This window comes from Carcharhinus amblyrhynchos, chromosome 25, assembly GCF_965287045.1.
Source record: "Carcharhinus amblyrhynchos chromosome 25, sCarAmb.v2.hapA, whole genome shotgun sequence".
NCBI classification, from domain to species: domain Eukaryota; kingdom Metazoa; phylum Chordata; class Chondrichthyes; order Carcharhiniformes; family Carcharhinidae; genus Carcharhinus; species Carcharhinus amblyrhynchos.
In genome coordinates, this window is record NC_137348.1 from 4,131,868 (window position 1) to 4,150,421 (window position 18,554).

Consider the following 18,554-nt stretch of genomic DNA (forward strand, 5'->3'; position numbering starts at 1 on the left):
TTTAAAAATTAATTTATGCATGGCCAGCATTTATTGCCTTTCCCTAATTCAAGATCACCTTGAAATGCTGCTGTTACTGTGGAGAAGGTACAATTAAAAAATTATACCAACACTATAATTAAAAAAGCCCACCAACACATCTACTTTCTCAGAAGACTAAGGAAATTTGGCATGTCAGTTACTACTTGCACCAAATTTTACAGATGCACCATAGAAAGTATTCTTACTGGTTGTATCACTGTTTGATATGCCTCCTGCTCTGCCCAAGACCACAAGGAACTACAGAAGGTTGTGACTGTAGCACACAAACCAGTCTCACGTCCATTGACTCTGTTTACACTTCCCGTTGCCTCGGCAAAGTAGCCAGCATAATTTAGGACTCCACACACCCTGGACAGTCTCTCTCCCACCTTCTTCCGTCGGGAAAAAGATACAAAAGTCTGATGTCACGTACCAACCAACTCAAGAACAGTTTCTTCCCTGCTGTTGACAGACTTTTGAATGAACTTACCTTGCGTTAAGTTGATCCTTCTCTACACCCTGGCTATGATTGTAACACTGAATTCTGCACTCTCTTGTTTGCTTCTCTATGAATGGTATGCTTTGTCAGTATCAAAAAATCCCTACAGTGCAGAAAGAGACCATTTGGCCCATCGAGCCTGCACCAACCAGAATTCCACCTAGGCTGTTTCCCATAACCCCATGTATTTACCCTGCTAATCCCCCTGACACTAAGGGGCAATTTAGCATGGCCAATCAACCCATCTTTGAACTGTGGGAGGAAACTGGAGCACCCGGAGTAAACCCACACAGACAGAGAATGTGCAAACTCCACACAGACAGTGACCTGAGGCCGGAATTGAACCCGGATCCCTGGCGCTGTGAGGCAGCAGTGCTAACCATTGTGCCACCAAGAAACAATACTTTTCACTGTACGTTAATACATGTGACAATAATAAATCAAATCAAAGGTGCTATTAGGTGGGGAATTGTAGAATTGTGACACAGCAGCAATGAAAGCAGAGTGATATATTTTCAAGTCAGGAATGGTGAAACATGGCGGGGGACTGGAAGGTGGTTGTATTTCCATATACTTGATGCCCTTGTCCTTTTAAGTCAATGAAGGGTATGGGTGGTATTGTTGAAGGAGCCTTGGCAAGTTGTTTGAAGTGCATCTTGTAAAGAAATTAACATTTTATGGCTTTGAAAGGGATGCTGATCAAGCAGAGTGCTAAGTTCTGAGTAGTATTGACCTTCTTTGGTGAACCATAACCATCAAATCTACCTTCCTCCCTGGCAACTGCCTTAAGCTAAACCAAAGTTTTCAGCCTCAGCATCCTATTTGAACCTGACCCCATGTTTTCTTCTTCATCGAGACCATTTGTGCAATATCACCCATCATTACCTCTGCCTCAGCCCATGCACTATTGAAACTCTTATCCATGGCTTTGTTACCTCCAGACTTGGCTGTTCCAATGCTCTCCTTGCTGCTCTGCCACCTTCAAACCTCCACAGACTTAAACTCATCCAAAACTGTGCTGCCATTTATCCTAATTTGCAGCAAGTCCTGTTCACCCATCACTCTATGCTCACTGACCTACACTGGGTCCCAGTCCAGCACTATCTTAAATTTTAAATCATTAAAAAGTTTAAAATCCTTCACTGAATTTGATACTCACCCATGGATTCCCTGTAAATCTGTGGACCAGCAACAATTTCTTGGCGAAGCAACTACTGTTCTACAGAAACTGGATTTAACAGCATTGATATCAGGAAAAAGCTCATGAACAAAGGGTTCCCATCAAAATTGGTACTTTATTGACTACGAAGCACTTTGGGACATCCTGAGGTCATGAAAGTCACTGCATAAATTCAAATCTTTCTTTAAAAGACCAATATTAGAGCCGAAGTAGAATAAATGAAAATAGAATGACATCAGTTTAACAACTCACCTCAAACAGATCGTGCATGGTTGCATTGCTTTCTTTTGTTGTGCAGTCAGAAAGTGGGGCAGCTGTACAGGAGATTGCAGAGAGGATCAATACAGTGAGAGTGTAGAAGAGCTGCATCTTGGATTTTGCACCCCCTATACAGGTTATGTATTCACTCAATTGGGATTTTCACCATACCAGACTGGGGAAGGTCACAAGGAAGGGTTGGATGACGGGTTACGAAGAACCCAAAGCCTTTTTAAAGGATGGCTGTCATCAATGTAATGTCAGAGAGGCGGGATTTGGAAATTAGCTACTTTAACCCTTAGTAGACTGTCATATATTGCAGTAGTTTTCAAAACTTGTGTTTGGGGTCCCACAATAATGATTAGCACATTCCACTGGCACACTCTCCAGGATTCCCAGACAAGTACTTGTACAATTCTGTGTATCCTGTGAATAGTGGTACAATCCTATGGAACCAGTATAAGTAAAAACATAGCCTTGGGATGTCCAGGTAAATATTGGCACAATGCCAAGAACCACAAGGAACGACGAAGAAGCTCTCAATTAACCCATGCAAATGTTGGGTAATCTTTGATACGGACCCCTGTAAACATGCTTGGTATAAATACAGCGTCATTCATTGGATCTTCTGTTCCAGATTCTGAATGACAAGTTTTGACTATCCAAATAAACGAGCAAAACCATTGCTGGTAAACCAGCAAGATTCATAGAACGGAGACACTATGGTGTGTAGCTTGAAATGTTCAAGTCTGATGATGTTGCAGAATAGACATAGGGTGCTGGGACAGTTCAATATAAAGTAAAAATATGATATTTGGCTATCAGGCCCTGGGTAAATTTGGAGTAAAGTATCCAGTTTTGTTAAGGGACATTGAACCCCTAGTGATGGATCTAGAGGTTATAATACCCAATGCCTGAGCCTTTCCTGGTACTCAAGGGTCCTATATACTTTTCTAAACAAAACACTCAGTAACTTGTTCTGTCACCTTCAGATTATAGCTACTGCAGTCTACCTGAGCTTGCTTGATTGCCTTTAGGAATGTAAGGTGGTTTGGTGGCACAGTGGTTAGCACTATTGTCTCTTAGCGCTAGGGACCTGGGTTTGATTCCTGGCTTGGGTACTGTCTGTGTGGAGTTTGCACTTTCTCCAAGTGTCCACGTGGGTTTCCTCTGGGTGCTCTGGTTTCCCCTCTCAATCTGACAGATGGGCTGGTTAGGTGCATTGACCTGAACAAGCGCCAGAGAGTGGCGACAAGGGGAATTTCATAGTAACTTAATTGCAGTGTTAATGTAAGCCTTACTTGTGACTAATAAATAAACTTTAACATTTTTGGCATAATTAATTGGTATTTCATTGCCCATTCTGTACTTTGGCCACTTTCTACTCTCCAAGTTTGTTTTCAATGCCTTTGAGTTGTCCTGTGCCCTGAACTCATTTCCTAAGCTCTTTCATCTTATAGACTCCTGATCCTTTGAAAACAAACACTCTCAAAATCTGTCTCTTTGACCATGCCTTTGCCCATCTCCCCTAACCTTTCCCTGCCATTGTGCCTCTGTCAGGATGTTTTGTTCTGTTGAGCCTGTGACTGAAAGTTGTTGTTTGAAAATTGAGCCAATTTTGATTGCATTTCTGAAATGATACTAGAGTCCTGAAATAGATTAAATTTCTGTTTATACTCAACGACTGATGGTCCCTTGAGAGATCATAAATATGCACAAGGGTCAATATTGGGCATTGGGAGGGAGATCAATATACCACGGCCTGTATCACATCACCATCATTAAATCAGTATTTTGACTTGAATAAACAGGATGCTGTATTTCTTAAAATCCCAAGAGTATTTTGTAACTGAAAACCAGAAATGTGTGTGCAAGAAAGAGATGATTTGAGATCTGGACGTACAGCTGCAAGGGATTTGAGTAGTTTGATCCGAAAAAATGCATTTTAGATTTTCCAGAAACAAAGCGGCTTTTTATCAAATTCTGGAAACATTGTGTGTATTTGGACAGAAGATGCAAGTCATGTTTAATAAGACAAGTTAATGAAAAGGTGAATTACAACAAACTGTCAAAAGCAGCGTAACCATCATTTGATAATCAACAATTACATCCTTAAGGTAGGAAAACATCCCAAGGGTGATCATAAATTCCACACTGACCCACATGATATAGGAACAGGAGATCAGAAAGTTGACCAAAGAGGTAGATTTTAAGGAGCATTTTAAAAGGAGGCAAGAAAGGCAGAGAATTATAGGGCTTCGTTCAAGGCAGCTGAAGATAAGACCACCAACAATGGAGATTAAAATTGGGGAGCAAGAGAGCAGAATTGGAACAATATCGACTGGATAGGGAGAGACGAGGCGATGAAGACATGAATAAGAATCTTAAAATCAAGGTTTTCCAGATCTGGATCCAATGTAGTTCAGGAAGAACAGTAGTAATAGGTGAACAGGATTTGGAGCAAGCTAGGACATGGGCTGCAGAGTTTTGCACAAGTTCAGGTTAAGCACAGCATCCCCCTCAGTTTTCTGTCAGTAGTAATTGCATCCCGATTTAGAATTCTGTTGATGGGGCAAAATGTCCACATTAAGCAATTGGGCGGCACAGTAGTTAACACTGCTGCTTCACAGCTCCAGGGACCTGGGTTCGATTCCCAGGTTGGGTCACTGTCTGTGTGGAGTTTGCACATTCTCCTCATGTCTGTGTGGGTTTCCTCCGGTTTCCTCCCACAATCCAAAGATGTGCAGGTTAGGTTGATTGGCTGTGCTAAAATTGCCCCTTAGTGTCCTGAGATACATAGGTTAGATGGATCAGTGGGTAAAGTACATAGGAATATGGGGGTAGGGAATGGGTGGGATTGTGGTCGGTGCAGACTCAGTGGGCCGAAGGATCTCTTTCTGCACTGTAGGGTTCTATGGTAGCAGACATAAAACAGGACTTTAAATGGTTCCAGAAATGGCCAAAGGCAACACTGAAAAAAATGATGCTTTATAAGAAAGCTTTGAATGTGGGAAGTGATTCAAGAAGGTAAATAGTTAAGGTGATTGGCAAAAGAACAAGGAACGTGCAGAAAAATGTTTTAAACTGGAATCACAAACCAATGAATCCGTCATTCCCTTGAATATCGCAAACTGTGCCCCTTTCAGTAAAATGTACAGCATTACCAACAGCCATTCTCCTGGCAGGTGGCGGCTGCTAGACAGCGCAAGTTGATGAGGAAAAAGGGTGCAATTGAGAAAAACTAACTCCTATTCTACTAAAGCTGGCTCTTTAAAGCCTGGTTATTTCACCCCATCTATCCACCCATCTGCTTCTGCCAAGGTGAAGTGCTGAAGACAATGGGTACTGGATTGGTAACCATGGGTCATCAGTTCAATTCCTATAATTTGCTAATGAAATGAAAAATTCACACTATATAGTTGACTCTTAGATGCCCCAAGGCAACCAGCTCACATCTCAATAACAATTTCTTTTAATATTCAAGATCTCCACTCCTGGCCAGCCTTTCTGGTCAGCAAATGATTTACTTCCTCACAATTGTTAGCAAGGACTTGCCATCTAGTAAACTAAGAGAACAAACCCCGCTTCACATTGCCATAGCAAAGATTTAAACCAGCCTGCCATTAACATGCCCAAGAACTGTGAAAGTGCAGGACAGAAGGTAAATAGTGAAAGAGCCATTTACATGAAGAAAAATATTAAATAAAAATCGAGAGGCTATGGTACAGAATTTGCCACCCATAAGTATGGCAGATTCTTTTTTTTAATTCATTGTGGGACATGGGCATCACTGACTGGCCAGCATTTATTGCAAGATGGGCAGTAAATACCTGTGGGCAGTTGAGTCAACCACATTGCTGTGCCTCTGGAGTCACATGTAGGCCACACCAGGTAAGGACAGCAGATTTCCTTCCCTAAAGGATATTAGCGAACCAGATGGTTTTTTTCCAACAATCAACAATGGTTTCATGGTCATTAGTAGATTCTTATTTCTAGATTTTTTTAATTGAATTCAAATTCCACCATTTGCCATGGTGGGATTCAAACCTGGGTCCCCAAAACATTATCTAAGTTTCTGGATTAATAGTCTAGTGATAATACCACTAGGCCATCACCTCTCCTAAGTTCAATCATGGCTTTCAGAAAGGAATTAGAGAAACACCTGAAGGAGAAAAAATATGCAATGTTTCAGGAGGAAGAGGCAAGGGAGTAGGTCTAGCTGAGTTGCTATTGCGGAGAACTGACATGGACAAGGGCTAAATGGCGTCTGTAGTACCCATTCTATGATTAAATGAAAGACGACAAAATTTCCTATAAAATATACCACTGACAAATTTATTGACTTTCAAACAATGAGCCATTTTTATTAGCATGCTTATAATAAAAAACAAAGATTGTATACTGCATATAAACATTTTCAAATATTAAAAAGTATACAAAATAAGTACAAAAATGTATTTACAATGTCTCACAATATTTTACCCTGAAAACAATGTAGTTTTTGTCTTTTAAGGGATTTATAAAAATGTTTAATCAAAGCACCACATGTGACCAAAAATACTTTAGTCCCCAAAACATTAGGTAGAAGTTTATTCCATGATTCAATCGGGGGACAGTTGTAACTGCTGTCAACTTAAAATGAACATAAGACCCGTTTGCGTAATATCACAATTTGTCTTCGAATGAACCACTCAGCTTACTGTAGAAAGTCCAAGTGTAGAATGACTACCAGTTAACCTTCCAAATGTTACAACGTACTGACAGGAGTGAGACAAAGGACAGTTACAGAGGCTTATTGGAGCATAAGCACTGGCACGGTCCTGATGTTAGGCCAAAGGGACTGACTGCAGTAAAATTTTATGTTATGCAAATCCCATGTAAAGATGTCTGAGTTGAGGAAAGACCAGTAAACCTTAGGTTTTGCAATCTGTAATGGAGACACTTAAATGGCAATCTTATAGAGGAACATAAAATTTAGACAGTACAGAAAGGATAGATCACTTCAAAATAACTTGTAAATTCCATGCAAAGTCTTTCTCACACGGAAACCTGATCTCTCCAGCTTGCAGACAACTTATTTAAAAATAAATATCCTAAAAACAAATATATCCTTCAGAATAAGCCCTGTTCTATATAGTGGACTGGGAAAGTTGTTAAAAATATTACTGCTTGTGGTGATGATATATGAACACCTAAATGGCGTGAATGACATTTCTCCTTTTTAAACAGATGGTATCTTAAACAGAGTCCTTGGTATTTCAGAACTTGGATATTGCTGAGAGACAAGTTGCTTTACTTCCCCATTGCTTTCTTCATGGCAACACCTCAGCCAGAGATGCCTTGCCAACCAATCAGCCCCTCTCCCCACACTATTATAAATTGTTGCATGGTCAGAAATTTGGTATTCCTATGTTTGTCCTGATAAGTGCAAGATGAAAAGCAACACCCCTCACTTTACAGATATTATAATAAAAATAATTTAACATCTTTAAACAGAAAAAAATTACAATGGGGTATTTCCTTTGCAGCACACCAGGTGCAAAGCTTCTCGAAGATGTAGAGGTGATGCTTGCCCCCAGACTTTCATCCAGTGAAAGAATGGGTGGTATGGAGCTGATTTCCTGTCACATGTTTCTGGAACACAAAACAGTGGCCAGAGCAACAAATGCAGAAATATACTGACTTTCATTTTTAAAAATCAAAAAACTTATTAACTCTTGTACAGGAAATGTATTTTCTTTCAAAGCACATTGGCAAAAGGTACTGTTAAAGCAGAAACAATAACTAATTGTGTGTCCTGGGGGTTTCACATTGCGCACTGCTGAAAGATGAATGGGTCAGTACCTTAGTGGGTTTCACTATTATTGCTGCACATTATGATAAAGGATTATCAATTCCAAGTACAGCAGTGTTAGGAGGCAGATCAATGCCATTTGAATCCCTTTGAAGAGGCAGCAAGGACAGAGATAGTAACCTATCCAAATTCAGGAGAGAAGCACTTGAGTTTGTTTCAAGATGTAGAGATGCCCAGTGCCAGAAAAAACCTTGCTTCAATAGTTGAAATCCACAATCATTAATTCGACAAAAGTCAAGCTCATTTTCAAACAAAAGTACAAAAAGGTTCAAAATTCCATAACTAAATAAAGGGAAATAAGACCCTATTAGCATTTGAGTAGCTGGTTTCTCTTTTCATAAAACTACCAAGCAATGCATTATTGTGATGTTAGTTAGGGGCTCTATCTGCAATTTCCTATATGCAGAGCTTGTGACCTTAGCTGGATCAAATATACACTACTTCACCAAATATGTGGTACATGTGTTAGCAAGTGACAATAAACAGCTGACTTGTGCCATGTGAATCCCTTTGGTCAATTAGAGGCACAAAGGCAGATTCCTGGTTGGTGGTCACATTTTTTCAGAGAACATTGTGTGACAAGAAAGATGAGAGAGAAAGAGAGTGATATGGCAAATGTAGAGTGGCTTGGGAGGAACAAGTGACTTGTTGCCAAAGCTCTCCACAACTGGTGTTTGTCATCTAATGTCCTGATCTGTTGTAGACTAATTGATAGAGATTGATTACTACAATGAGTCAATAACTTCATTATTGTTATATAATGAGATTGCCAGGATGACAGACAGTGAACTAGATAGAACTTGTTTGTGTGATTCAATTCCTACATCTCCATGGGGAAAAACATTTTAAAATGGGTAGGAAATCAAATGCTATTGTCGCAAAATGGTAGGGTGTTCTCAAAATGAATGCTTATTTTTTTGCACATGTAAAATCAAACTACCATGTTTTACGTAAACCATGTCTGGGCAGCAACTAATAGAAAGGAAGGAATAGAGAAGCTGGTGTTCTTTGTAATTGATATAATTCATAGTCTGAGTGCTATGAGCCAGGAAGCAGTTTAGACATAGATGAGGTGTTGAAGAGGCAGCAGCAAGATAGAAACAGCCAGCCAAAGGAACCAATTTAGCCAGAGATTAGGAGCTGAAAGATAGGATAAGGGTAGGGGAGAGGGGCAGCCACCCTCAGGAAATAGTGCAGCTGGAGACATTGCTGAAGGCAAAACAAGTTTGTGCAAAAGATTGTTTTTTTTTAAAACTGAACTGAAGACCGTTCCCAAGTCCAGGCCACATAAGCTGTACGGTGTGGTAATCATTGGCTAGATTTAATCAGTAGTTTTATGGTTTTTCTTTGGGAAACAGGACATCAGCATATTTTTGGGTTTTTAGTTTTTTTTAAAGGGACTAAGTACTTACTGTTAATTTGCTGAAGTACAAGATTGTTGTTTGTAGTTTTATTATCTATCTTCTACTTTAATAAATACTACAATTTGTATTTTTAAAAAGAAATTCTCTACATCAAAAAAATTATACTTTAAATTTTCATATCCAAGAGTCCCCAATTTACAGGTTACAAAACTCTGATGTTATTCACGGCAGTGTTCCAATCTGCAATACTGGTTTCTTGTGGTGCTTTAGTGAGAACCGTTTGCGGAAATGATGAGAACTTTGACCTCTCTTTCGTTAAATAAACAAAGTATTTAAAATAGAGGAAAGATAATAAAATACTACAAAGAATAATTTTTTACTTCAGCAAATTGATAGTAATCACTTAGTCCCTCAAAGACTGAAAACACAATTATCTGTTTTCCTCGTAATCTTAAACATGGGCTCCTGTTTCCCAAACAACCAAACACCTATTGGTCAAATCTAGCCAGTAATTATCACACAATATTGCTTAAGTGACCAACATCTGGGAATGGTCTTTGGTTCAGCAACGTAAACAATATTTTGCACCAACTGGTTTTTGCTTTCAGCATTTCATCTCTAGCTGAACTGTTTCCCGAAGATAGCTGCCCCTCTCCCCTGCTGTTCTCCTGTCTTTAGCCTCTAATTTCTGGCTGACCTCACTCCTGGGGATGGCTGCCACTTTCTCTTGCCACTGCTTCCTCAACACCCCGTCTGTGTCCAAACTACTTTCTAGCTCTCAGCATTGACTACTAATTGTTTAGTTGCTGCCCAGAGAAAGTAGCAGCCATCCCCAGGAATGAGGTCAGCCAGAAATTAGAGGCTAAAGACAGGAGAACAGCAGGGGAGAGGGGCAGCTATCTTTGGGAAACCGCTCAGCTGAAGATGAAATGCTGAAAGCAAAAACCAGTTGGTGCAAAACATTGGTTCAGCGACGTAAACAAAGACCATTCCCAAATGCTGGTCACTTAAGCAATACTGCAAAACACATGGCAGTTTTTTTTAATGCACAACTAAAATCAATCATTTTAATAGCATCCTACATTTTGTGACACTATTAATATGGAGAATTGCTACTTAAATCCAAAGCTTTACAAAACTAAAATTTAACTTGTCGTCAATTAAACTATTAAAAGTACCTAAAAACCACAATCGTGCAGATGAAAGAAATCCTTTGTTTAACTTCACATGGATTGATTGTGTGGTTACGGTGAGGCCTTAAGGCATGAAAATTACTATCTGCATACAAGATACGAAGAGACTGCTCAGAAGTGTGAACTTTACAAGTAGTTCTCAATGCTCTTGAGTTTATTACAAAAGCAGTGGCCTTAAAGGGAAAAGGCCACATTTGTAAACAAACATCACAGCCAGCACAGGTCCAAGAGCAAGAGCAATGCCACAGGAGATCTGCTGGTAATGAAAATGTCATGAGCAATAACTTTCAAAGAACATAAAGCCATATTGCAAGTTTCCACACTTTAGCACTTGAGAAGGACTAGGATACATGTACTGTAGGAAGTACATAATCAGAGAATGTGTTACTAGTGGAAGCTTTAAAAGGCTGAGCTGACTTTTGAATAGAGTAAAATCTGATTTAGTGCCCAGTGTATTGATGCCTCTACTTGAATGCTTATGAATAGGTTAAACTATGCCAAACTCATTTTCTCCCACCCTTTTACTAATTTGGCTTCCTTGTTGCAGAGGATTTCTTGAAATAGACATGGATTGATGTACTGTGGCTCATTACAGTCCTGCCCAATATATTTACATGGATGTTAACAGATCAAAAATTAACACTTCATAGTTGTCCATGTGTATAAAAGAAACCGGAACTCAACTGGTTATTCCCCTCTGCACAAATACGGTGCAATTTAGTACCATGGACTGTTTATTAAGAAATATTTTTGATCCCAAATTCAGGAGATGGGCTATTTAATAGTCCAAATATTTAAACTGAAATATTACTTTAAAATAGAAAATGGAAATGAACCACGCAGCAACTGGTGTCTCAAACAAGTTAACAGCTGGAAAACAATTCACTAATTTTAAATCCATTCTGTGATAGAGACTTAAATCTAACATTTCCTCGGCAAGACTTTAAAAATCCACAGCATTCCTTGTGCTATTTCTGCACAACTGAATGAAAACAGTTTTGTTTGCCAAATGGGCCTTTTATTTGAGAATGTTAGATTTTGGCATGGAAAGCCTGCTCCACTTTTAATGGGGTGGTTCTCATTCATACCACAGATTTGGACAGAGGTGGTCCCTCAGCCTACTGAACCTCATTCTAGCACAATACCAGTCCCAGGTCATCTGACAGAGACGAATCACAGTAACTTGGAGAGTGAAAGATCGAGGCACAAAGACAGACAGGAAGAGCCTGCAATCAGTACAGTTAATGCAATCCAGTATTCATCAATTATAAAATGGATTCAAGAAAAAAATTCAAAATCAGTTAATATCAGAATTTTACAAAGTCATTTACATTGACATTTTTGATGATTTAGCCTGTCTTTATCAAAATGAAGTATTTAAGCACAGAGGGATTACGTGTCTGCATTAACTACCCAAAGGCCAAGTGCAGCATGGAACTTGGACACTAAAGCGCAGCTCTTCATTTACATAAAATTTTTTTTCTTTAAATTACAAAACATACAAATTGAGACTTGTATATTCTCACTGATATTATTAATTTTGCAAATCTATCTATCTCTGGGACAATTTAAAAGTTGCAATTGGCAAATCTGCATCAGTTTAAAATACCATGAAAGAAAACGTTTTTGAGGAATAGATGCAGGCAAGATTTAAGGAACTGCTGTCAACTCAATTTTTCTTCTATACAATTTAACAGAAGTTCCATCTTCAAACATAGCACGCAAGAGCACATGCAATTGCGTAGATGATACCAAGCAGGCATAAATTAAAAAGAGGAGGCTAGTGGAGAAAGTGGAAAAGAGGAAAGGAGAGAAAAGGGCTGGACAGATTCCAGAAATGAAAATTAAAAGGATGAGGAACCGATCTACAACCAAGGAATGATGGAGAAACAGTCATCTCTCCTGTGTCAATCTAACACTATTAATTTCCCTTAGCCTGCTACTTAGTACAGCTGACAACAGGCTGAATGGTTTAGTGTAAAAAGAACATTTTCACTAAATCATAGCAACACTCCTGTGCACAAATCAAAAAGGTATAAATCTGAAAGGTTAAATACAAATGGATACTGTTACCCAAAGTCTGTGTGTTGCTTAATTTACCAGTGAATAAGTCACAATTTTAATAAGTACTAGGGAATTTTCAATTCTAAATACATTGATCTGAAACTCAGGACAGTCTTAAATAATTCATGTACTCATCCCATACGCATGGGAGCCTGTAATTAAATAGTTCTTAAGATTCATTTGACAAGTTTGTTAGTTGAGGGCAAGTAGTACTTGAGGCTGGAATAATTATTGCCCTTGGAGTCTGCAATCTGTATAAAATATTAACCAGTTCATAAGAATGTGCTTCACATGGTGTTCCTTTTAAGAGCATTTATAGGTCTACACCCCTTAAAAATAGTAAAAGCAGGAGTAAAAGTCAGGGAGTTAAAATTTTTGATATTGCCAGGGATCTTCAGAGAGGTGATCTAGATTGAACTGGAGAACTTGTTAATGCAGTATCACCAAATACATTTGCGTATGAAGATTTGAGGAACTGGACATAATTCTGCATGCTACGGTTGGTGCATTCCGACTGCTCCAGGCGATCCTTCAGGTCTTGCAAGCGGCTCTGGAATCGCCTCTCAGCCTAAGAAGCAATTTTGCACAAATTGGATTTGACACAATTAGACTTTCAGCAGTCAGTAAGGTAATTTGTTTATCATACATTTAGCTATGACTACTGTTGCCATTGTGCCAGGCTGTGTTAAGTCACCCGCTCTCCTCAAACCCACCCTTTTACCCCACCCAAAGAAAATCAGGGATGAGTGTGGCCAAAGACCAAGGGGTCTGAAATTTTTTTTTGTGACAAGAATCACACATGGTGCAAAGCAGCAAAGTCACTGCAATGAGACAGGCCAGAAAGCTACTGCACTTTATCAACTACGATTGCCTTAGGTCATTTCAGATGGGTGGAATCATAAAAGTACTGGGAGGTGAGCAATTACAAATATCTAAAATTTATTTATTAGTCACAAGTAGGCTTACATTCACACTGAAAATCCCCTAGTTGCCACGTTTGGTGTCTGTTAAGGTACGCTGAGGGAGAATTTAGTATGGCTAATTCACCTAACCTGCACCTCTCTGGAGTGTGGGAGGAAACAACAGGGACAAGATTTATGAGCATTTAGAGAAGTTTAGAATGATCAGGAATAGTCAGCATGGCTTTGTCAAGGGCAGGTCATGCCTTACGAGCCTAGCTGAGTTCTTTGAAAATGTGACTGAACACATTGATGAAGAAAGAGCGGTGGACGTGGTTTACATGGACTTCAGCAAGGCGTTTGATAAGGTCCCCCATGCAAGACTTCTTGAGAAGGTGACAGGGCATGGGATCCAAGGGGCTTTGGCCTTGTGGTTCCAGAACTGGCTTGACTGCAGAAGGCAGAGTGTGGTTGTGGATGAATCTTTTTCTGCATGGAGGTCAGTCACCAGTGGAGTGCCCCAGGGATCTGTTCTAGGACCCTTACTGTTTGTCATTTTCATAAATGACCTAGATGAGGAAGTGGAGGGATGGGTTAGTAAGTTCGCCGACAATACGAAGGTTGGTGGTGTTGTGGATACTCTGGAGGGATGTCAGAAGTTGCAGCGTGACATAGATAGGATGCAAGACTGGGCAGAGAAGTGGCAGATGGACTTCAACGTGGATAAATGTGTAGTAGTCCATTTTGTCAGGACCAACAGGATGCAGGAGTACAATATCAAGGGTAGGAGTCTTAGCTGGGTTGAAGAGCAGAAGGATCTTGGGGTCCGGGTCCATAGGACTCAAATCGGCCTCGCAGGTGGAGGATGTGGTCAAGAAGGCATATGGTGTACTGGCCTTCATTAATCGAGGGATTGAGTTTAGGAGTCGGGAGGTAATGCTGCAACTTTATAGGACCCTTGTCAGACCCCACTTGGAGTACTGTGCGCAGTTCTGGTCGCCTCACTACAGGAAGGACGTGGAAGCTATTTGGAGGGTGCAGAGGAGATTTACAAGGATGTTGCCTGAATTGGGAGGCATGCCTTATAAAGATAGGTTGAGGGAGCTAGGTCTCTTCTCCCTGGAGAGATGAAGGTTGAGAGGTGACCTGATAGAGGTTTATAAAATGTTGAGAGGAATAGATAGGGTGGATTCTCGGGGGCTATTTCCCAGGGCTGAAATGATCACTACGAGAGGACACAGGTTTAAGGTGCTGGGAAGCAAGTACAGAGGAGATGTTAGGGTAAAGTTTTTCACTCAGAGGGTGGTGAGTGAGTGGAATCGGCTGCCATCGGTGGTGGTAGAGGCAAACATGCTGGAGTCTTTTAAAAGACTCCTGGATGAGTATATGGGATCTAATGGCATTGGAAGTTACAGATAGTTCTATGGCTTGGTAGGTATAGATGTGATTGGCGCAACTTGTGGGCCGAAGGGCCTGTTTGTGCTGTAGTGTTCTATGTTCTATAGTAGAGCACCTGGAAGACATGCAGACACAGGAAGAATGTGCAAACTCCATAGAGAGAGTGACCCAAGCCAGGAATTGGACAGCAGTGCTAACCACTCTTTTCAGAAAGATCCAATGATCTTAGTCATGAGAAGTTTGAAACACAGTTTAATCCACAATTAGAAATTGTAAAATTTGAGGAAGGGGAAGGAGGCAAAGAAAGAGGGAAGAAAACTAACCACTGTGAAGATACTATGCAATCACACAAACAGTATTCCAGTTACATGCAGTAACCACTCCTTAAATTCAATTCCCTCCTTCAAATTAAAGTCATGTCCTCAAGGAATTCTGATAACTAGGAAAGCAGAATTGCCTATCAAATAGCATACTTTTGTTTGCTAGGATAACACTTCCATTCACTATATTTTGCTGGGTGGATGAAATATTAACAAAAGATGTTTTTCTCATCTCAAAACATTTTGCTGACAAAGGAAAATAATATCCGAGTTCTCCATGAAGATTTGACTAGATAAAGGTTAGCAACCTTGCATTAATAAATAAGCATATACATGCAAACACAAATATGAGGTTGCCTGTTCTGCAGGGCAGATTCAACAATATATCTACTTTTTAAAAAATGCATATTTTGTAACCCATGACTTACATCATCTTTGCTCCGTCGTAGCTGAGTCAATTCTGTTTTTGTTCTGCTCAGCTGTGCTTCAAGGTCCATTATTTTGCTCTGTGTCGTTCGCTCCTTTGATTGGGCTCTCTCCCTGGTTTGATCCACCTGATTAAACAGATATGTGATCACTATTCCCAATATATTTTTGGTGGCAATCTGACCCATGTTGACAGCTTCTACTGACAGAAACCAGGATCAGTAACTAGGGAACTAAAAGTTAAAGGCAGAAAATCCAGGCAGGAGGTAGGAGATAAGAAATTTGGAATGCAATATATGGTGACCATAAGACCATAAAATATAGGAGCAGAATTAGGCCATTTGGCCCATTGAATGGCAGTGCAGACTCAATCATGTCTGATATGATTCTCGTCCCCATTCTCCTGCCTTCACTCTATTACCCTTGATCTCCTTATTGATCAAGAACTTCTCTCTCTCTCTCTCTGTCTTAAAGACACTCAATGACCTGGCCTCTACAGCTCTCTGGCAATGAGTTCCACAGATTCACCACCCTCTGGCTGAAGAAATTCCTGATGGAAGCATATTAAATAAAAGCGATGTGGCTCAGGTAGCCATTGGTCCATCTCGTTTGTGCCAGCTCTTAAACAGCTATCCATTGATTCCTCTGCCCTGCCTTTTAGCCCTTCAAGCATTTATATTATCCTTTTGAAGTTACTACTGAACCCACCTTTCAGGTAATGCATTCCTGGTCATAGCATTTTTGCTGAGAAGACCATTAATTTCCAAGGATTCAATTTTTAAAATTTGAGCAGTGATTAATTAAAGCTGCCATCTGGTTATACTTTGTATTTTTTTTTGAAACATCACATAATTTATTAGGATTGTACTAAGCAAATGCAGATTGCAGGCACTGACTTCACAGTAGCAGTGCATAGCCATGAATCACAAGATACAAGTTTATATTCAAGATTAAAAAGGCTGCAAAATTGATCATTTTGGTTAGGCAGGGGTATTAAGAGTTATGGAACCTGGGAAGATAGTTGGAGTCAAGATCCAGGTCAAGTATGATTGAAATGAATGGCGGAAATGGCTCCAGGGTTCGAGTGACCTCCTCCTGTTTTACATTTGATAAAATCTTACAGAACTGACCTGGCGTCTGGCATCATCAACAGCGGCCTCTAGCTGCCTAGCCAGGCTGGTGCACTCACGGGTTTTATCTTCTAATCGCTGTTGGTTGTGGTAAATGGTCTCCTCCCGTTTTGTCACCACCTGAGTCAGCTCCCGGTTTTGGGCGTCCAAATCTTCCAGCTTCCTATAATAATCAACACTTCCTTCAATGTCCAATATATCTTTATTTTCTTCTACCATGTCTGGATTTCTAACATACTGAACACCACAAATCAATTTTAATTAATCCATTCACATTTCAGGAATTGAGCGCGTTATTGAGGTTAGTGTTATGATACAGTAATGATGCTGTCCTCTGGACAAAATATTTTACTGATGCCCATTTGCTTGTTCTGGAGCTTCAGGTGAATATTAACAATCCTATAGCAATACTCAAAGACAAAAAGAGAGTTTTCCCAATCTCCTAGACAACATTCCTCCTTCAACCAACACCACCAGAAGCAGATGAACTAATCATTCATCTCAGTATTGTTTGTGGGGCATTATAGTGTGCAAATGGCCGTCACATTTGCCTACTTTGTGACAAGTCCTGGACACTACACATGAACCCTTTGAAATGTATGACATAAGGTGACTTGTTTTAGTGGTCGCAACTAGGATATAATAATTCCTGCCAAATGCACAAAAAGAAATTCCAGGTTTTCAGATCACCAACAACCTGTTATTGTCCCTCCATGCTATAGTTAAGAAAGCCCACCAACGCCTCTGCTTTCTCAGGAGGCAAAGGGAATTTGGCAAGTCCACTACAGCTCTCACCAATTTCTACAGATGCATCGTAGACAGCATTTTTTCAGTTGTATCACAACTTGATATGACTCCTGCCTCTGTCCAAGGCGTGGGTATGCTGGCGTTGGACTGGCGTAAACACAGTAAAAAGTCTGACAACACCAGGTTTTAGTCCAACCGATTTATTTATTTACTCTCCATTCACTTGACGAAGGAGCTAACCCCGAAAGCCTGTGAGTCTATTATCAAATAAATCGGTTGGACTAAAACCTGGTGTTGTCAGACTTTTTACTGTCCAAGGCCACGTGAAACTAAAAGGGTCATGAATGAAGTCAGTCCATTCTTCAAACCAGCCTCCCATCCATTTACTCCGTCTACACTTCCCGCTGCCTTGGAAAAGCAGCCAGATAATCAAGGACCTCGCACCCAGGACATTCTCTCTTCCACCTTCATGAGTTGGGAAAAAGATGCAGAATTATGAGGATACGTACCAACCGACTCAAGGACAGCTTCTTCCCTGTTGCCATCAGACTTTTGAATGGACCTACCTCACACTAAGTTGATTTTTCTCTACACCCTAGCTATGACTGTAACCCTACATTCTGCACTCCCTCCTTTCCTTCTCTATGTTCGGTATGCTGTGTCTGTATAGCTCAAGAAACAATACTTTTCATTGTATACTAATACACATGGCAACAATAAATCAAATCAAATCCAGAATTTAAACGTCTTTGAACTATATCCCCCAAACAGAAAAGGTTGCTCACTACAAAAGATTCATTGTTTTCATAGAACTGGAGAATTCCACTATGAAACATTTAATTGGGTTATTCCACTGCTAAACTGTGTGTAACCCAGCCTGATGCCTAAAGGAAAGTGCTGAAACTTCTGTAGCTTTCTAAAGGCAGCAACTGTCAGAAAGCAGCCTTTGGTTCCCAAATATAAATTAAAACTTTAATCTGAATTTTAAATCATTTGATTAAGGATTTAAGCATTTTTAAAGAATTTGATTTTCTGTAAGTGAGAAAATTTCACTTAAAGAAATCACTTAGATCTGGGCCATTTTCTGTCTGCAGACAGAAGGTGTTTGTGTGTTCTTAATTTGGCAAATGTTATCAAAATTGATAGTCCAACTGACCTCAGGGCATGCATAACTGCTTTGGTTTTAAAAATAGTTAATTCA

At 40.0% G+C, this 18,554-nt stretch overlaps 1 protein-coding gene across 2 annotated transcripts in view; it reads right to left on the reverse strand.

Moving 5' to 3' along the window:
• odf2a (outer dense fiber of sperm tails 2a) overlaps positions 1-18,554 on the reverse strand; it is a 75,022-nt gene that overhangs the window by 15,543 nt on the left and 40,925 nt on the right. The window contains exons 18-20 of one of the 2 annotated variants that reach the window (XM_080211896.1): positions 16,607-16,769; positions 15,479-15,604; positions 12,451-13,001 (exon numbers count right to left, since the gene is read on the reverse strand). In XM_080211896.1, coding sequence (XP_080068022.1) covers positions 12,828-13,001; positions 15,479-15,604; positions 16,607-16,769 — 463 coding nt within the window. In that variant the 3' untranslated portion in view covers positions 12,451-12,827. Of the gene's footprint in view, positions 1-12,450; positions 13,002-15,478; positions 15,605-16,606; positions 16,770-18,554 lie in introns of those variants that run through there. The other variant, XM_080211895.1, reaches the window with a different exon arrangement.